Source organism: Alternaria arbusti, assembly GCF_024043155.1.
Source record: "Alternaria arbusti strain BMP 1465 chromosome Unknown scaffold_5, whole genome shotgun sequence".
Lineage (NCBI taxonomy): Eukaryota > Fungi > Ascomycota > Dothideomycetes > Pleosporales > Pleosporaceae > Alternaria > Alternaria arbusti.
In genome coordinates, this window is record NW_026249945.1 from 101,472 (window position 1) to 121,391 (window position 19,920).

At 53.5% G+C, this 19,920-nt stretch overlaps 8 protein-coding genes across 8 annotated transcripts; 5 read left to right on the forward strand and 3 right to left on the reverse strand.

Moving 5' to 3' along the window:
* Positions 1 to 479: 479 nt before the first annotated feature.
* On the forward strand, positions 480 to 2,493 carry J4E86_004527 (uncharacterized protein; the record flags this gene model as incomplete). The annotated part of the gene is made up of 3 exons (XM_051445065.1): positions 480 to 535; positions 595 to 751; positions 811 to 2,493. The coding sequence occupies 3 exons, from the start codon at positions 480 to 482 to the stop codon at positions 2,491 to 2,493; spliced, it is 1,896 nt and encodes a 631-aa protein (XP_051303162.1).
* Positions 2,494 to 3,397: 904 nt separating this feature from the next.
* On the forward strand, positions 3,398 to 4,461 carry J4E86_004528 (uncharacterized protein; the record flags this gene model as incomplete). The annotated part of the gene is made up of 4 exons (XM_051445066.1): positions 3,398 to 3,457; positions 3,507 to 3,930; positions 3,981 to 4,122; positions 4,209 to 4,461. 4 exons carry the CDS (start codon positions 3,398 to 3,400, stop codon positions 4,459 to 4,461), a joined length of 879 nt encoding a protein of 292 aa, XP_051303163.1.
* A 1,703-nt stretch (positions 4,462 to 6,164) lies between these two features.
* Positions 6,165 to 7,127, reverse strand: J4E86_004529 (uncharacterized protein; the record flags this gene model as incomplete). The annotated part of the gene is made up of 2 exons (XM_051445067.1): positions 6,165 to 6,353; positions 6,408 to 7,127. 2 exons carry the CDS (start codon positions 7,125 to 7,127, stop codon positions 6,165 to 6,167), a joined length of 909 nt encoding a protein of 302 aa, XP_051303164.1.
* Positions 7,128 to 8,216: 1,089 nt separating this feature from the next.
* On the reverse strand, positions 8,217 to 9,032 carry J4E86_004530 (uncharacterized protein; the record flags this gene model as incomplete). The annotated part of the gene is made up of 1 exon (XM_051445068.1): positions 8,217 to 9,032. The coding sequence occupies one exon, from the start codon at positions 9,030 to 9,032 to the stop codon at positions 8,217 to 8,219; it is 816 nt and encodes a 271-aa protein (XP_051303165.1).
* A 1,457-nt stretch (positions 9,033 to 10,489) lies between these two features.
* Positions 10,490 to 12,046, forward strand: J4E86_004531 (uncharacterized protein; the record flags this gene model as incomplete). Its single annotated transcript, XM_051445069.1, has 1 exon — positions 10,490 to 12,046. The coding sequence occupies one exon, from the start codon at positions 10,490 to 10,492 to the stop codon at positions 12,044 to 12,046; it is 1,557 nt and encodes a 518-aa protein (XP_051303166.1).
* Positions 12,047 to 14,221: 2,175 nt separating this feature from the next.
* Positions 14,222 to 15,915, reverse strand: J4E86_004532 (uncharacterized protein; the record flags this gene model as incomplete). Its single annotated transcript, XM_051445070.1, has 3 exons — positions 14,222 to 15,205; positions 15,254 to 15,553; positions 15,601 to 15,915. 3 exons carry the CDS (start codon positions 15,913 to 15,915, stop codon positions 14,222 to 14,224), a joined length of 1,599 nt encoding a protein of 532 aa, XP_051303167.1.
* A 746-nt stretch (positions 15,916 to 16,661) lies between these two features.
* J4E86_004533 (uncharacterized protein) lies at positions 16,662 to 17,507 on the forward strand (the record flags this gene model as incomplete). The annotated part of the gene is made up of 1 exon (XM_051445071.1): positions 16,662 to 17,507. The coding sequence occupies one exon, from the start codon at positions 16,662 to 16,664 to the stop codon at positions 17,505 to 17,507; it is 846 nt and encodes a 281-aa protein (XP_051303168.1).
* A 574-nt stretch (positions 17,508 to 18,081) lies between these two features.
* On the forward strand, positions 18,082 to 18,620 carry J4E86_004534 (uncharacterized protein; the record flags this gene model as incomplete). The annotated part of the gene is made up of 2 exons (XM_051445072.1): positions 18,082 to 18,334; positions 18,403 to 18,620. The coding sequence occupies 2 exons, from the start codon at positions 18,082 to 18,084 to the stop codon at positions 18,618 to 18,620; spliced, it is 471 nt and encodes a 156-aa protein (XP_051303169.1).
* Between the last annotated feature and the right edge of the window lie 1,300 nt (positions 18,621 to 19,920).

The following is a 19,920-nucleotide window of genomic DNA, read 5'->3' on the forward strand; positions in this document are numbered from 1 at the left end:
TGGAGTAAACAGCCCAAGTGCAGTTAGCCGGCCCAGCGATGATTGACGTACAGATTGCACACCCAATTGCAAGGGCACGGCGGACGTGGCACGAAGGTCCAAACCGAGCAAATAAGCTGTAACCGGGCATATTAGCGATCGGATGGCCTGGGCTCTGCAGACGCCAGATTTCTAAATATAGGGGCGCCCACCCACTCCATCATCGTTTCCTCTGCACATCACGTTCAGAGCCTCACGCTTCCTGTGAGTGCAGCAACCGACCTTTGTGTCGCGCATCACAGCCATATAGCCCTGGAGTCGCGAAAAAGAATCGAGCATCCACCGCGCCGATTCTCGCCGCCCACTCCCTCCTGGCCGCGCTGAAACGCTGCACGTCTTCGTGAACACGCCTCTGCCGCGCAAGCTAGTGCCATCGTGCTCTGCTCCTCGAAGCCTCGCCGTCGCTCCATGCGCCTGCCCGTCTAGCATCGCCAGCCACCATGGGTCGCAGAAAGATTGAGATCAAGGCCATCAAGGACGACCGGAACCGCTCCGTGTAAGTCAGCTGCCAGCACCGCGCCCTCACCTGCATCTGCAGCCACTAACCCGCGGCAGCACCTTCCTCAAGCGCAAAGGCGGCCTCTTCAAGAAGGCGCACGAGCTCTCGGTGCTCTGCTCCGTCGACGTGGCCGTCATCATCTTCGGCCACAACAAGAAGCTCTACGAATTCTCTTCCGGCGACATCAACGAGACGATTGGCCGGTACCAATATGTAGGCATCCCCGACGACCCTGGATCGAGAGCCGCGCTAAAGCAGAATGACACTGACAGGTCACGCAGTATGGCGGAGCCCACGAGCACAAGGGTCCAGAGGACTTTATGGGCAAGAAGGACGGCGACGACGAGGATGATGAGGACGACGAGGGCGCCCTGCCCCGGGACTCGCACACCCCGCCCGAGCACTCGATGATGCCCCATCACATGCAGCACTCGCAGTTCCAGCACATAAGACACGGCGCGCCGTCCATGTCGCCGCCAATCGGCAACGGCGCCTTCCAGCAGCGAGGGCCCTCCCCACAGCCGCCGCATCACCTGTCGCGACCGAACTCGCGAGTAGGCCACATCCGCAGACCGAGCTCCAACCTCGCGCCGCCGCAGCCCTACCCTTCGCAAGCCCCTCAGCCGCCCAACAACTATGCCTACATGCCGACCCCGCCCTTCTACAACCCGCAAGCTGCCCAGCAGATGGCGCCCAAGCCCCAGCCTACACCGCCCGCCGCCCAGTACCAGTTCACGCACCCCATGCCCACACATTCTCAAGTCCAGTACATGCAGCAAGAGCAGCAGCGCCGACAGTCTATGCCACCCACCTTCCAGCAGCAGCAACAGGCACAGCACCAACATCAGCAGCAGCAGCAGCAACACCAGCATCAACAAGAGCAGCAGGCCCAGGTACAGGCGCAACAACAGGCTCAGGTGCAAGCTCAGCAACAAGCACAGCAACAGGCTCAGCAACAAGCCCAACAGCAGCAACAACAGCAACAGGCTCAGCAGCATCGATTGTCTCCACCACCTCCACCCCCGCAAGTGTCTCAGCCGCAACAAGAGCACCCGCAACAGCCCACAATCACCGTTCCGTCGCCGCCGCAACAGAACGATTTCCAGAGCCCCCCTCTTCCTCAGCCCAAGCCACTACACGCGTCTGCCAGACACAGCATCTTCACACCCATCGACGATAGCCAGTCCATGCTCGCAGCACACTGGGGCAGCAGCAACAACTCAAACCTGTCTCGCAGCGAGGCTCCCTACATCAAACAGGAGAACCGAGCGCAATCGATTGACGTGGCCGCCATGTCGCGATTGCAGCCAAACGGGGACCCGAAGCCTCAAGCGCAGCCTCCACAAGCGCCTGTTCAGCAGCCGCCGCAGCGAACACAGTCTACGTCTTCCATGCCCACCATTCCTCCTCCGTCGCGAACAAACAGCCTACGCATGGGTGGTGAAAGCAAGCCGAGATTGAGGGTACAGATTCCAAGCGAACAGTCAGACGCTGGAAGTGCGACGGCCGACTCGTCTCCCAAAGACTCTGGGACGACGGGTGCAACTCCTGGACGAAGCACCGACGCATCGCACTCTTCCGGCGTAGTTCTGCCTCCTCCGTCACCAAGTGCCAACTCGCTGCTCAGTGCCGGTGCAACTGGCCCGCCCAACCCTTTCGCTCGTCCTCCGCCGCCATCAAACAGCAACTCGTACGGTAGTCGCGACAACATGGAAACCCCCATCTCAGCACTTCCCAGTCGCTTTGTTGAGAATGGCCTGCTTCCCTCGCCTTCGAGCTTTTACCCCGAGTGGGGTTTTGGCCGCGACTCCAACATGCTGCCGAGCCCCTTGACTTTCCAGACTCCGGTAGCCCCGAACGGACCCAGCTTCGCCCGCGACGACTCTGCCGAGCGCAAGCGCAAGACGTCTGATCAGGGCTCAGATGACGGCAACCAGAAGCGAGTCAAGACTTGAGCAGCGTAGCGGAGCTCGAAAAGTTGTTTTGAAGCGATCTTCTTTCTCGTGTGGCCTCGGCCATGCTGTATTTGTACCCCTTATTTTTATCCTCCTGTTACGGTCTTTACTTCCTGGAGGCCAGCCAGCGATGCTCGATGCATACTATATACCGTTGTTTTTGTTTGAAGGAATTGTAGAACTTGGGTGCAGGGGCGTTGGATACCCAGGATGATTGTCGTTGTTATCATCTAGTATTTTGTCTCGTTTCACAATTTGACGGTTGCACTTGGACACCCTCGGGCGCCCGGTTATGGCATGACGAAAGATCAGAGTTGCGATTTGTACTTCTTTGTAAAAAATAATATCAATGAACAACTTGGACGAGTCCACCTAGACATACAAGGATACCCCATTACGCAAGCTCTACGTGACTCGGCACTGGAGGGAACGAATGACCTGCAAACCCCACAGCAACTGGCCGAACTTTCGGAAATCGGAACATTGGGTAAGAATACCACGATCAAATTTTGCGCTATGCCTACACGGACTTGCCCGTATTCGCATCGCGGTAGACATTCCCTTGTTGTTGACCGGCACGAGGGCTAGTGCGTCATAGGGCCAAGCCTACTGCCCCGCTGCGCATATGCCTACCCAAGGGGTCGCCGTTGGTGTCAGCCGCAACCGGGCTGTGAAGGGCAACGTTGGGCTTTGATCGCTGGAGCCGCATCTTACTCGGCTGATCGCAAAGCCTTTGTACGATAACCTACTAGCATCTCCCTGTGTTTGGGAGTCACTTGTCTGCGTGACGATTGCTGCCCGCGCCGAGAAGCTGAAGCTTGGTGTCACCTTCATATATCATCAGCCCTCGACCTTGCGACATCTTGCTTTCCACCTTGCAAACACACGACGACTCGCTCCCACCATGGCGTACAACAAAGGCTTCAACCCGGACAGGCTGCCTATGCACGCCGAGCCTGAGCAGGTACGTCTTTGGAGTCCCTCGACGCGCCTGCAGGACTGACGTAGACCAGGCTGCTGCGATGATGTCGCAAAACGCATCCGCGGCCTCACGCCCACCGCGCACCAGCTCCGCGCGTCCCGACTACAACAAACCTCCCCCACCCGTTCCCAGCGGTCAGAGATACGACACTCGTCCCGATGAGCGCTACGGTGGTGGACGCGGCGCAGGAGGTGGTGGATATGACAGCAGACCCCCACCAGGCGCATACAGCGACCCGCGGTACGACGGCCGATACGACGCGAGGCCAGACAACAGAATGGGAGTTGGATCGCCTCCACCAGTCAACTATGGTCATGGACCTCCGCCACAAGGATACCATGGAAGGCCGCAGTTGGCGCAGCAGTCGAGGCCGCCGCCTACTCCTGCGCCGCCGCCAAGAGATGCGAATGACCGCGAAGCGCTGTGGAGGCTGTTCGGCGCGGTCGACAAAGACAGTATGTCGTAGCAAGACTTCGCATGTACAGAATGCTAACGCATGCGACAGAGAGTGGTGAGCTCACAGAGGCTGAGCTGCGAACAGCGCTCGTCAATGGAGACTGGACACCTTTCGATCCTCATACTGTCCGTATGATGATCCGAATGTTCGACACCAACAGATCTGGTTCTGTCAACTTTGATGAATTCTGGTACTTGGCCTCGTCTCTCTCGTGACCGGTTCAAGCTAACACATTGTTTGTAGTGGGCTCTGGGGCTTCCTCTCAGCTTGGCGCAGCCTGTTCGACCGTTTCGACCAAGACCATTCCGGCAGTATATCCTACGCTGAATTCAACGAAGCCCTCATCGCCTTCGGATACCGTCTCTCCCAAGCGTTCGTCACACTCTTGTACCGCACGTACGACCGCGACGGACGCAACGCGCTGAGCTTCGATCTGTTCGTGCAAGCGTGTATTAGCCTGAAGAGGATGACGGACGTCTTCAAGAAGTATGACGAGGATCGCGACGGCTATATCACGCTGAGCTTGTAAGTGACATCCGAAGGAGTGTGAAAGAAAGCTTTTCGAACAAGTGCTAACTGTATTCGTAGCGAGGAGTTTCTCACAGGTGCGCAAGCTTTATTCCTCTTCAACTCGATTTCGGCCTCCACTGATACCGGACTCTACTAGAAATCATCCGCCAGCGATGAGCAGCAGGAACACATGTACACCATTTACGCAACATTTGGATGCGTTGCCACTCTGGGTATTCTCCGGCATTTGGTCACCTACGCAAAAGCGAGCAGGATGTCGTCATGGCCCATCCCCAAGTGCCATGTTACGTCGGAGTATGACGGAACATCTGGACTGGTATCCAAACGAGCGAGGAACATGCATAGTTATGGTCGGAGACCAGGCATACTTGATGAAGGTAATGAATCTAGATACCCGTTTGATACAGACGAAAACATTGATACTACATCTGCTTCTCTCCGTTGACGTGCTCGCTATCTTCAGACAGGCCTGGAGATAACATCAACTTAAAAACATGCAAAGTGTTCAGCCTAACGCCAATGTAGGCTCCAGGCTGTCCTGGTTTTTAGACAGACTACCAGCACCTAAACCTCTCTCTCCACCCCCACCTCTCCCTTCCGTCACCGCCGCGGCGACGGTAGTAATAGTCGTCGTCGTCATCGCCTCCAGCATCGTACCTCATCACTCTCAATCCTGACCCAGCGTGCGTGTATGAGTGTTCCCGCACGCGACGCCCTCCCTCGCGGCCTTCTTGGTAGCCGTTGTAGTCGAATGCGGGGCCGTAGTGAAGATGTCTTGAAATGTAGTCAGTGCTAGTAGGAAAGACAACTATATACAAGACGGCGTGAAGTGTCGTGAGAGAGTAGATAAACCTACGGAGCCTGGTCATATCCAAAGCCTCGGGGTCGAGATTGGTACCGTGGCATGATGGGATCTTGTTGGGGGATATGTTACTTGCTGCAAGGTAAGAAGAATGGTTGGGTGAGCTGGAAGTTGACGGAAGACGGTCTGTAAATGAGTAGGTGGATTTGCGAAGATGATGATTATGAAGTATAAGGAGGCTTATGCTGTATTTTCTGGTTATATAGTACGGAAGAGAAGGACGTGAATGTCGGAATGACGATGCATACTTGAGTTGGCATATATTGGTGTCGAGTACACGTTGTAGTAATTCGTGTTGCGTATCATGCACGCGGTACGTGGTAAACAGTAATGACGATTTTGTACAGATAACGGTGGACAACAGTGTACGAAGGCGCACTTCACTAAAATGTTCTGTTGCGTGACAAATCGATGGCGTATGCTGGTCTTTTAGTTCTAGGGTATGAGAGAAGTGCATGCATGTTAGCCTAGAGAAATACAAAACCCTCTAAAGCCTACATTAACGTTAGACCACTTACCTCGCATGTTTACATGTTGTTATAGTCCGCAAACTTGCTTAGCTTTTTTCCTGTATAAGGTGCATGTATGCAAGGGAACAACAGTTTTGTTTGAGTATATCCATTCATAATAAACTAAGGTAAACAATCTTCATCGCTGAATCTGTTCAACAACACATTCTGGTATCTGGGGGGTATATGACAAAACGTTAAGGAAAGACATGAACTCGTTCGTGAGGTCGTGTAAAAAGACGAAGGCCGCTGTACTCCAAAAAAGTTCTCCACATCAACATGACCGATTTGTCAGTCTAGAGGTTGTATGATTTTCTCTGATCTCGGCCTTTAAACCTTGTAGGGCTTGCGAGCACGGCGAGAACCATGGTCTTTGCCGCCGATGCAGAAGCTGGCGATCCAGCCAAGAAGTGCAATGAGCATAAGTGCAGTTGCGGCCCATGTCAAAGCAAGGAACTTGCCGCCCCAATTCGCGTTCAGGCCAATGTCGTTGCCGTGCTTGTTGATAATATCGACTCCCTGTTAGAAAAAAATTAGTATGTCTCCCATGCACTTTGTACAGTCAAAACTTACCTTGACCATCACAGCGGTGACAAGAGCGCTCGCTAGGCCGATTGCCAGGAAGGCGAGTGTCGCAAGAAGGAAGTTGATGCAGGGAGTAAGTCGTCCGTTTCCGATGAAGATTCCAAGAACGCTGGTGACAAGCGTGATGAAGATGAGGCAGATGGCAATGACATATAGCACAAACATAGCTGCCATGAGCGCGTTGAGTGCATCGATTCCGTTCTGGATGTCATCTGGCCAGTTCAAGTCCTCCAGGGTGATATCTACGCCCGTCTTGTTGATCGCCTCTTGGATGATGGCCGTGGGGTCAAACTTGTAGGTAGCCCTGCTCTTTGCGCATTCGGTGACGTTCTTGGTAATGTCATCCTGACTCAGCGTGGCGTTGGCCACCTCTCCAGGCTCATACTGTCCTTGGCAGTAGTTGAGCATGTGTGCCGAGTACCAGTCCTCGATGCCAACGCGCTCGCGGAATTCGTCGATCTGCTCATTGATTTCGTTGGTGACGCTGTCGGTAATGGAATCGGGAATGAGGTTTATGATGGATGAAAGTGTGGAGTCAGAGTCTTCTGATGGAGCTTGGATGAGCGTTTGCCCAACGGCGGACGTGTTGAGCGTGAGGAGAGAGTAGTCTTCCATGAAGCCTTTCTTATGCCCGGCAAATAGGCAGAGAAACGAGAGGATGAGGGCCGCGGTACAACATAGCACCGGTAGTACTGCGATGAAGCGCATCGTGATGGTGTTGGCTTTACGGTTGTAGTATAGGTGTGGTGCAGGTGTAAAGGCGCAAGTAATCGCGATCCCTCTATGTGCGACCCGTGAATGGCGATGTGTTCAAACAGCGCTGCAAGGCTGAAACGCAGACAAAAGACAAAAGCGATAGATGTTGAGTATGCGTCAAAGGCGATAAAGGAAGAGTCAACCACTTATACGTGACGCGCGAATACAAGCTTACGATGCGACGACGACCGTGCAAAAGACCCGCACGTCGCTGCTAGGGCCCGGCCATGGCAACAAGCGAATAGCAAACCCAACCAACGGGGCCTCAGCCTCAAGATCAACGGCATTGAATACGAATCAGGGCCTTTTCAACACACTGACCATGATGTTGACGTGTTGCTGGGCGTGTGGTGTACAGACCCTGGAATTATGACGTAGCGCAGCGCTAAGCGAAGCAAATACGCAGGGGTAAAGCAGGAACGTCAGGAACTTGACGTGCCTAGATTTTTGGTTGGGTGATGATGGCAGAGTTGAAAAAAGAAAGAGTGCCGAAACTCTCGTCAATCTCTGCATCGGTGTAGGCAGGAGCGCGGCGCTTGCAGATGTGCCAGCCACGCGGGACCACTGTGGGGTGCACAGCCGCAACGTGCGTGTGCAGGTACGAATCGATGCAGACTACGGTGACACAAATAGAAGCTGGATTCAACAAGATCGCCTATGAGTGCACCCCACACAAGAGAAAACTGGGACAGGTCTAGAGCCTACATTAACGTTGGGTCACCTACTTTGCATGTTTCCATCTTGATGTCGGCTCCGTGGTATTCAGACTTCTCCATGAGTGAGGTGAGTGATCGAACGCACCATGTAGGTCAAGGACTGGCTTGTCTAGTCTGTTTGTATTCGGGTCTATCGCTATGGTCTCGTCGTCTATTCGTGAGGCATCGTCTATCATGATGACCATAAGTGCATTACTTTCGTAGAGCAGCCTGTGCTCTCGGACTTTTGGAGTGGAATAGTTATAAGCGGTTGTGGTAGTGATGAAGTGTTGCGCATTGCGCTTTGGTGTTGGGTCGCAGCCGGTTGGCACGGTGCTATCCGGCCTCACGACGGCGTCTTCTTGGAGTTCTTGGTGGGTTGGGGGGTTGACGACGAGCCAGCGCTGACGCCGTCAGTGAAAGGAGAGTATGGCGCTGTCACTGAGTGCGGGGGTGCTCGTTGGCCAGACTTTGTGCGCGGAGGCTCAGCGGAGCCCGGCCACTTCTTCTGCTCCTCGTGCATCTTGTCTAGCGGCTCTCCGACTATGTGATACTTGTCCCAGTTGACGGGTGGACATCGCACGATGTTCTGCGGCTGCGGTATTGCGGGGAACTTGGGTGGGTCTGGCTTCGCCTCCATGTGCGTGGAATCTTTGCGCGTGTCTGCGCTGTTCGCGTCTTGCTCGCTACTGCTTGCTGCGTCGGACAGACCGGCCAGTGTTGGCGTGAGGATGTCCTGGTGCGACTGGGAGGCCTGCGCGCGTTGTTCTTGCAGCGAGCGCACGAACGCCTGCGGGTCGGATACAGCGGCTGCCTTGAGGTCCTGGAGGGCCCTCAGGTCGCGCTTGCTCTTTTCGCGCTGCAGCTGCAGGAGCGAGATGGCGGAGCGCAGGGCGATGGCATCTGGGTTCTCGCTCTCGGATATGGCGACGGACGGCGGTTGCGGTCTGAAGGTGGCCGTGGGCGGAGGGGCAGGGCGGGGTCGGGCTTCGGTGCGCTCCACAGGAGCTAACTGGGCAGCGGAGGCCGTGGGCGTGAGAGGTGACACAGGCGGGCGGTCGGGCGTGGGCGACTTGGAGCGGGCGCCAGAGTGCTCCGAGGCGGTCGAGGCATCGCTGGAGGACACCGGGCGCGCGGTCGTATCGACCAGGAGCGCAGGCATGGCTTGGTGGAGGGAGACGTCGCCAGGCGCAAAGCCGGAGAGTCGTGGCAGGAGGGCGATCGGCGACCACGCTGCGGTGAAAGCAAGGTCAGGCCACGCAGAGGCCTAGGAGCGCTGCTGGTAAATCTCCGGCGGTGGTTCGCCGCAAGGTGGCGGCGTCTTAGGCGCTGTCTAGACTTGTGCCGGGGCCGTCCATGCCAGGTGTGATTTGCGAGGGGGATGTCGGTCGTGCAAGATTGTGCGCGGGAACGCCCACGCTGGCTGCTGCTGTCGACACGTCGCGAGATGAGGGCGAGGGTTGTGCGGAGCCGGCCTGCGGGCGATAATTTCTTTGGCTGCGATTCGGCTGTACGGGAGTCGATCTCGTCTATCTTGTAACAAAGCCGGCCATCCAACATCAACCGCCACACGTCACACAGTCCGCCGACAACACTCGATGATGTTAGAAGAAGAGATCTTGAGCCTGGTCTCTCGTATCCGAGTAAGAGTGTCACATGATAGTCTGTGTTATTGGAAGGATATACACATCTCATCATACTACTATCCAGCTGTCACCTGAAAGGAGTGTCCGAACATGGTAATCCGCGCTCCGAGTACTCCGTGTACACCATCACGATGCCAGTTGCACACTGACCTCGGTTGCACTTGCTTGTGGCCGTGCGTGGCATTCTCAGACAGCGATTGCGTGACGCGCCGCTATTCCCGACGTCTGAATCTTGTCATGTCTATCCGACCTACATGCGGTCTGGTCGAACAGAATGGCAAGTTCCTTGAGGGATATAGGAGACAAAGTAAGGACTAAAGACGGCATCGGCACGAGGCAGTGTCAGTGCACTCCTCTGAAGCAACTGCCAACCCACAGCCGACATAACGGCGTTCAAGATCTGCCCTCTGATTGCCAATTTGCATGTCGCAAAACGCGTCCGTCTAGTCCGGCGACATCCTCGCAGATGAGAGTCTTACGCAGCCGAACGCCTGCAAGGGTCAGCGCCAGAGCGAGAAGCCACCCAAGTAATCCACCAAAACGCCATGCTCAGCCCGCCAATGGCAATACTCTGATAGGCGGTGCCGCGTGGATAGCCATCAGAATCACGTCTCTTGAAGCGTAGCGTACCCGTCCCAGCCTGCGTCCTCCACGGTGAGTCGCTCTTGCTTTTTGCTAGCCTTGGAGCCCTCAATTGCGCCTTCTACTTGCAGACTCTCCAGCTCGGTACAGACACGCCCATTTCCCTCATCTGCCGTCCCGTCCTCGACCCTCACCTCTCCACCTTCATATCATCCTTCCAAATGCCACTCAAATTCCTCACTTCTCGACCCTCGACTACTGTCCGCTACCTGCACCTGCATGACATGCGCTACGCCTTAGCGACGGCCTGCCAATCAAACGACGATCAAACTGGCACTGACTGGCCGCTAAACCCTAAGGGCCCACCCGACCGAAATCACTTTCGTTAGCCATGGCTCCGAATGCAGACTTAACAGCACAGTCCCCGCTGGCGCGCATGCCCAAGCTGAAGTACAGAAATCCGCTTCCGTCCGACAGCCTTTCCATCGCCGACTCTGCTTCCCAGGACTCTGGGCCCGACTCTGCTTATAGTCAAGAGCCGCCCGCGACCCCGGATCCAAACGCTCCTTCGAACATCTCCCGCCCGTCCTTCGACACTACCTCCCTGACGTCATCCAGTCTGGCTTCCATATCCTCCAGCAACTCTTCGTCAAATGGCTCAAAGTCATCGAAAAAGAAGAAAAAGGGCTCCGTGCTCGGTTTCCTTTCTCTAAAGGAACCATCCCAAGTCGCTTTGGAGCAGTTCAAGGAACAGCAGCGCAAGCAGAATCTCAACTCCGGAACCTCTACGCCGCAGTCAAGAGCCAGCAGCAACTATGTCGGCCAAAAACTTCCAAATTCTGTCCCCAAGGTCAATTCAAAATGGGACGGTGTTCCTGAATCCGTCAAACACCGGTACTCAACAACAAGCGCATACAGCAAGGACAACAGAATCAGCGTATCGTCCAAGGGCTCCTTTGGCTCGCCTCTCAAGAACGCCCCCTGGAACGAGTCGAGATTCTCTGTCATGACAGATGGCACCCGTAACCCACCCAACTCAGTCGCATCTGCCTCCATATCAAACCTTACTATCCGAGATGGAGCTTCTGGCCTCGGATCCTCGCCATCAACTACCACGCTCCCGGAGATGTCCTACTATTTCCCAGACGACCCCGCTGCGTCTGGCGCGTTACCCCCCAGGTCCGAGAGCGCTGGCGCGTCCTACGATTCTACCATGCAGTCACCAGTTCGGCTCTCGAACTCCACTTCGAGCGATCGTCCAAGCATAGACGGATCAGTAGACTCACGACCACATTCCCCAGCCTCTTCGACGACATCCGCAGATACGATCGTCATGGACACTGCAGATACTATCTTCCGAAAATTGAACGACCGGCCCAACCAAGGAGCATGGGGAACGGATGCTCATGCTGTTCAGGCGCCTGCTGAGAACAATTTTGGCGATGTGCCCGACTCACATGACTTCCTCTTTCAACCCCAACCTGTTGTAGAGCGCCGACAAAGCGAACCGCTCGCCATCTACGAGTCGCCCTTGGATGCATCGTCTATCCCACATTATGCCCCTCAGCGACCGGTCCAGAACTTCAGTCGGCCAATGGCAACGAAGGGCCCACCGCCAGTTCAGCGGTCTGCACACATGCCGCACTATAGGAGGACACCATCAGCTCCAGCGCTACCAACTTTATACGAAGCGTCGCTAGCCAGCACTGATGATCTTCGAGAGGATCGCGATGACGACGACGATGACGATTCGTATTCCATTGCTCCATCTACTATTGCGCCATCCGAGCTCTCCAAGCATTGGTATGAGTCTCCACGTGAACGTTTAGGTCTTGGTAGGCGACTTCAGATCAATGACGTTTCACCATGGGAGGAGCAGCGAGGGGCAGCAGGTAAGCCCAAGAAAAGTCGGTTGTCAATGTTTGGGAAGGCGGTGTCGAGAGGATAGGCTTTGCGGGCAAAGCTCGCGCATTGACTGACTCCCAGTGGGTAGCTTCGTGCGAACCTGAGCGATCATCGACCGGTGCTACAAAAACACTCGGCTCCTGATACGCCAACTTGTGTACAAACTTTTGCGATTAGCGATATCCAGCATACCCCCGCTTCGGCGATATTCTTGTACGGCGGCATTTCTGAACGCCAGTTTCTCCAACATAGATACCCATTTCACGAATCTTACCAATCTGCTCTCTAATGGCTACATCATCACGCATCATTCCCTCAGGTAACGTAATAATTAATTCCTTCTTACGACGACTGAGCCTCGTTACGAAACCGAGCTCACGAAGCTGTGGGGAAACATGGCGCGAATCGCGCGTCGATTTACGAAGGTTTGACGCAAGGCACTACACAATCACACCATAGGGCTTACTATAGTGGCACGTTTTGCGTCCATCGCACGTATCTCATGCAAGCCCCAATCTCACTAGTTCACCTTTTCGAACCCTATATTGCTTCTGCCGTGGTTCTTCAGCCCTGGTCTAGCGTGACTGTTTGCCGATCGACAAGCCCGTCGAAACCTTAACGCCATAATCCACTCCCTTGCAGTATCGGAACGAGCACGCTCTCTTACCACTCTATTTGACAGGCTTAATGTGATTCGCCTAGCGGACACTTATTCCAATCCAGCACACACGTCATTTAGGTCGATCAACTCGATCTGCTCGCCGAGTAAGTCAATCCAAAACCAGATCACACGAGCCATCGAAACACCATACCAATAGTTTGACGCTGACTGTCGCAAAGTGCGCTTGCATCAGAAATCAAGTCCCTTGGCGGACACGCTCAGTATCTAGCACCGGCGGCTCCGTTTAAAGGCCCTCTTGTTGGTTGGTCTATGAAAGTCATGATTACCGACACACTCCCGCTAGATTTAGCTTTCTCCAGATCGTCCCATGGCGCAGCATGGTACTCCCTTGTGCTGCTAGCTTGATCGACAGGGCAGACGCGTCCACACCCCGTCTTCCTAGGATACCCACGATCAAATGTTATGCGTGTTTTCGGAAGGGTAAGCGACTGCCCATGCTTGGATCAGGTTGAGCTTTGAAGGGGGATAGCAATACGTTGCTGTAAACTTTGAACCGGTTTTCATGGCCGAAGTAAGCGCGAGCTTCAATATTTGGAAGCTGCGGCGCAGAGCATGGCATATGGAAGAGCCCAGTAGTGGACCTGGATTGCTGTTGGTAGCGTTTGGAGAAAGAGAAAGCAGTGTGGGGGAAGATTACCGATGGTACTGCGACTCGCTGGTTATAGGTGCGGTGGACGGTGCCAAATCAACCTGGGAAAAGACCGAACAGGTCTGCAGCCTACAAAAACATAGAAACATGCACAACAGGTGACCTCACATTGATGTAGGCTCTAGACCTGTTTAGCTTTTTTTCTTGTATATGGTAGTGCACTAATTTCGACTGCCAGAGCAGAACGCAACATGGAAATGGTTCAGATCAGTTTTGATACGACGCCACTCAACGTGCTCCACATGAAAAGTTCTGTTCGTTTTTACCTTTCTTCCACTTGCTCTCGCAGCCGCCGGACATGTATTTGAGCCATGTCTTTTACTCATTCTTGCTAAATTAGACCACAGGAAAATGTAGAGCAGAGCTGATATTGAGCTCTCAGGGACATACGAGTAGCATGCCTGGTTTCTGGAGTGCGCTGCTGATCCACAGGTAACATCGATATATCGCATCGCGTTTTTGGTAATTTCTCATTCATGCGCTCGCTGAAGGAAGAAAGAGCTGTGGAAAGGGTGTTCATACAGATGGAAGTTAGCCTGCGCGAGAAGATCCCGGTGACATGGATGTTACCGTCAACAGTCCGAACATGTTACATTGATGCGCAGTTTTGACGGTGACATATTTCCATCGATATGTGCACCATGCGTTTTGTTCTGGATAACCCGGTGTTTGTATGCAGGTATCCCGGGTCGCCAGGCCGCACATGAAACTTTCGCTGTGACGTTTTGAAAGAAGAGGAACAAGCGAAGAGCCATGTGATGAGGTTTCTCGGCTTTTTGAAATTGTGAAGAATGGTATTGTTGTTGAGGTGTAAGAGGTAGAATTGCCATGTGGTCTGTTATATGCCTTGCCTACAGCACGAACACGCACGCGCGGGGTGGCTGTGCTCATACACTGAAGGCTTTCTCGTGCAGAGTTAAAATCTTTGCCCGTTCCTCTATCTGGCCGTCCTGAGCCCAATCCCCCATCTCCATCAGCCTGTCTCTCTGAACCTCAAGCTCCCTGTTCATGACATCACTGTTTGCGTTTCCAATACTCCTCTTAAGCTCTTCTGTCATCTCTTCCGCTTTGGCCTTCACACTCTTTGTGAATGCACTAGCCGGCCCATGACTCAGGTGCGCTACATTCAACACCTGCTTTACCAGCATCATGGCAATGAGACCCATGTTAACCTCCGGTGCACCTACTCCCTCTGGAGTACTTGCTAGGTATGCGGCCAACATCGCCATCTGCCATGTTTGTACTACCCGGACCGGGTGGAACGAGACTGGGTAGAGCTTGGGAAGAATGTACTTGTACCGCTTTGCACATTGCGCCCATGCGTCCTGGTAACGTCCCTCGGAAAGCAGGTTCACAATCAAGTCGTCGCGGAGTGCAGCATATGGTTGTCGATAAATCGGCAGAAACATTGCCTCATGGCATATCTTGAGTGCTTGCCTGATCGCTGCTCTAACAAGCAGGGGATTTTCTGTTGCTTGGAGTTCCGCATAGAGACCAAACAGCTTCTCCTGAGTTTCTGCCATGGACGCAACTTCGGCTCCCAAGACCCATCCAGGCCTTGATGGTACCAGCCAGTTGTCTTCCTGGAGAGTCGCCTTTTCCTGACATTGGGCGCAGCGGCAGGTAAAGAACCAGCGGGATTGGAGCTCTTCTTGTCGCCTGTGGTAGGGATTCGTAGCATCGATGTACGAAATGTAGATTTCTTTGTCTTTCTTGATGGGTCGGAGTGTCCGAACGCTTACTCGCGGACCGTCCATCATGATGTATGCGTTCGGGTTACACGAGTGATTCATATGGCAGAGTGTAGGGTCGATCATGATACCTAGAGGATCTAACGTGGGTGTGATCAGTGTCAGAGCATTTGACATTACCTTTATACATGTCAGTGAGAGAGTTAGAAGAGTACATCACAGACTTACTCGACCATACATCGCTGCAACAAAGTCCTTGTCGAAAAGATTTTGCAACGACGAGAACTGACCGACCCCCATAGCCATGAGTTCGATATTCTCGTAGGTTCCGTTCCGCTTGAAGTCGTCAATGTGCGAAGGTAAGCGACAAAGCAGCTCCCATTCTTCATCGGAAATCAGACCATGCTTTCGCCTAATGAATAGTTCCATACATGCAAGTAAGGCTTTGGGGAGGGGTCTACCAGCCGTTGGCTTCAGCATCTTGCACTCATGCTTATGTCCCCGGTTCCATGCGTCCTTTTGGCATGCCTGATGCATATTAGTTTACGAACATACCCGCAGATAACTCGACGTACCTTGCTGCAGTAGCGGAATATCTGGCATGCAGCACACTTGTTCACTTTTGCGCCTTCTGGTACATACAATCTTGTTCCAGTCGATGAACCTTCAGTCCAGAGGTAGCAATTCGCACAGGTATCGAGCAGCCGCTCCGTCTCCAATGAAGCAACAAGAGGCCTCGTGAAGCTTGCGATCTCTTCGCCTGAACCAAACCTTCGGTTAGCAAAAAGACCATTACCAATGCTCTCGCCTTTGCTGTTGGTACAGATAGCCGACTTCGAAATGTAGTAAGGTGCTGGTGCTGCCACGGAAGACTCAGGTTCGCCTGACATGACGCAAGGTAGTAGGTAGGTATTTAGATGGTGTTGTTAGAATGCTGGGGTTCAAGTCAAAGGGTTCAGACGCGTAGCGTGCGACGTCATGCGTCTCAAAACGGCGGTTATATCGCGTGAAAACGTGGGTTTCGCGACTGACTAGCTCGATTAGGCTAAGGCCAACAAGTTGCCCATACTCCTACCCCTCACCTTCTCAACACACTTCCAACACGAGAACATTGCATCTACACATATTCCTAGGGCTTTAACGTCTCGTTTTACTTGAATATAGGATAAGGGTCGAGCATTGCGACATGCCCACCTTCCGAATTCCACGTCGCTGATTAGCCAGACGCATCTAAGTTGTAGGCATGATGCGAAACAAAGAAACTACAGATAGCATTCTTGTCGATCTCACAAGCAATTTGATGTATACAGCTGTCGAGTGTCCAATTGCAGCATTGGTGATGAACCAAGGGTACGTCACAGCCAGGGTTTCGCGCGGCGGCCGTCATTCCCGCGGCCGCGGCCGCGTCGCAGACTCAACAATCATAAACTTTGTAACTGTCTTCAACTCGACCGCTTTTATTCAATTCATTGACATACGCTCTTAGCAGTAAGTATACTATTACCCGTGTACACCCTGTGGAAAGCTGGTACGATGACATAGTTAGGTTGATCTTCCTGGCACGACCACCGCCCCACCGCTGCCGACGCTTCTGCATTAGCCCCCGTATCGTACCCGCTATATTGCGCGACCGAGAATGCCACCATACCGGACACCGAAGAAGGCGTGGGGCAATTCGTCAAACCCAAACAAAAACAGCTTCGTTCCTGCCAAAGAGACCCTTGAAAACGAAGTCGATGAGGAGTACCGCACTCGAGCGACGAACGATCCACATACACACTACATTTTGAAGACGGGCAAGCACAGGGGAAAGACCTTGGAGCAGGTCCATGAAGAAGGCCGCAATGAGGGCTACCTCAATTGGATGCTCAGAACGCCAAAGGCATGCAAGGACCTCAACGGGGAGCATTTCGTGAAGAAGGGGTTGCTACGTTGGAAAGAGCACGCATCCAGCACCGAGCCGGTGAAAACGCCGACAAAACCCTCTTCAAGGAGGGACAGTGCAGCTTCTGAGACGGAAACCTCCCGATTCAAAGATACTCAAGGAAAGCAAATAACGATCAGCGGCGGGGATGTTGCAGGTCTTTTTCACATGAGGGAGAATCAGCTCAAGACTTCCAGGGTAGAAAGAAAGTCCAACTACGTCATGTACAGCAAGCAATACTGGAGCAACGTGTACTCTTTGAAAGACATAAATGATGTAGCCGCTTGTACACCCAACTGCCCTAGGGACGAAACTCCTGATCAGGCTCTGGAGCGGTACTTCGAGAAGGTGAAGAGGTGCGGTCACGGAACTATGTTCTTCATGCCAGAGTGTTGTGAGTGCTTTGAATGCGAGAACCTTCGCGCTGGTCCGACACAAGGAGGCCTACGTTTTGTTTCGGAGTTGCAGATGGAGCGGCTCAAGCAGATGCAAAAGCGGCAGGAGAGAGAGGATAGTAGATGGATCGGCATCGAGCCTTGGATGGGCGATTATGATTAGTGAAGATGCGAATAGAAAGATCGTGGGCAGCTGATGTGCTCGATACGGGATGTGTTCTTCTTTTGAAACTACATATAACTTTCAATGATCGAAGAGGTGGCTCACAGTGTGTTATGGGGCCGACATGCAATTTTCAGTGGTTGAACAGGTGGTCCAGAGTATGATGCACCGGATCATCTCACTTGCTCACTCCGATCTGGACAGACACCTGGATGGCTAGGATGGAGGTAGGCTACATTATCCCAATTCTGCGTGGCCGAGGAAAGTGCGGCCTTTCTCCATCTTCTAGTTGGGTATGGGCTTACCTTGTCTACGTGAAGGTGAGTGGTGAACCTGTCCAAAGCCCCACAAGCTCTCACCTTCACCACCGCTTTGCTTAGACAGCGACTTCTCTCACTACGCCAGCGCAGTAGCAAGGCGCCTGCCTATTTCAGCTCGTCCTCGGCTTTCTACTCTCTTCTCTTGACATCATACTTCAGGCACCATCCTTCTGCATCCCAAGGTCGCCTTTCTTCAACGCTACCAACGCTTTGCAGCATCAATACATCTACAAGCCCTACTACCAATCTTCATCATGCCTCCCAAAGCTTCCACCGAAAGTGGCCAGAAGGTGGTACCAGCAGATTGCGTCTCTGTCCTCCTGATGGCTATAGGTAGCACCACCATCTCCAAGGCACAATATGAGATGATGTCAGCTCTCGACGGCGCCCGAACTGCGAGCTCGTTCGAACATCAGTTCCGCACGATCACGGCTAAGGCCAAGGAGCTGAAAGCTCGTGCTGAACAAGGCGAGACTTTCCAGCCTGTGACACCGGCCAAGAAGGGTGGTAAGTATTTACAGTCCTTCACTACACGCTGGTCAGGCTTCTACCGACGCAACACTAACATTGTACAGGCCAGACTACCCCAGCAACCGCCAAAGCAACTCCTAAGAAGAGAAAGGACATGTCTTCCGGCTCCGACACTACACCGTCTAAGAAGAAGACGGCGACTCCCAAGTCCCGTGGCAAGAAGGCTCAAACGGTGGAGGACACCATGGAAGAGGACTTCCCCGATGACGCTGAGGAGTTCATCAAGAGAGAGAAGAAGTGGGAGGAGGATATCTTCACCTGAGGCATCCAACGTTGAGCAGACGGATGGGATATGACATGGCATGCGCAAGTTCGTGGATAGGGTGGATTTGCGTCTATGACCACGTGGGTCGTTCTATGCTTGAAAAATGCGGTGAAGCCAGATGCACCACACGCACGTATGTGAGGAGAGTTATAAGGATCATCAACGATCTTCTTTAGTAAATGGAGCATTTCTCTACGTCTTCATTGCTCATGACTTGGGTTTTGTGCTTCAACTTTCACAACGACATCAGCACTCCAGGTGCACAAGCAGGTGTAAGACATGAACGGGGAGCCTGCAGCACGATGAGATAACCCCATTCAAGGAAAAAACTCAACACCCTGGAGCCTACGTCGACGTTAAGTCACCCACTTTGCATGTTCATATCCTAATGTAGGCTGCAGACCTGTTCAGCATGCGTGCGGCTTCCGTGTCTCTATGTCATCCTCATCCAGTTTGACTTCTTGTATCGAGAGAGATCGATACAGCAGGCTGCTGTCAGCGACATGTACGCCCTACAGGATACTCTCTACATCCATACATATATGACATCGTACAATTAACGCCGGTCATTTGGGTTTCAGCGACTTTCTTGTCGTCCTTGGTCCCAACGTTGCCGATGCTGGGCGTGCATGCGATCATCTGGAAGAATGTAATAATAACATGATCCAGCTTACCATAAGCAATAGGCGCATGCTGCTAAGATGTGCGCAGACGGCGTGATCCTGCTCGACATACCGCTCTGACATATCCGATGCGCATATGCATCTACCAGGTGCGATATGATCTTTTGAACGATAGTCACCGCTTCATTCTCCAACTTTGCATCTTGCTGCCGGTCATTTTCGTCAAGGCCAGCCCACAGTCAAATCTCCTTTGGGTGGGGCCCAAATCTCGGGCCGTCTGCAGACCCATCGGCTCCGTGCTAAAACCGTAGGCTCATCACCGGTGTCGCACCGACCACCCAAGTCTCGCCCCTAGGCTGGCAAAGTCTTCCAGGGAAGGTCGTAGATCGCAGTCATGTCGGCGCATATCGATAGGGGGAGATCAAGGCGTCGATTGGAATCGCCCTGGGGGAGGATGACGTCGCCCCCGGCGGTTAAGGTCATGTGCGAGACCGGCGTTCGCATAAGGTGGTGGTGGAGCTGACATGTTAGGCGAGCAAAGTTACAGAAGATGGCAGGTGCCGGGGGTGGCCGAGTAAGCAGGGGAGACCTTGGCGCCAATGCAGGTACAGCTTCGACGCCTGTAGTTTGCGCCAGCAACTTTACTCAACATCCGAATCTCGAACGACAGTCTG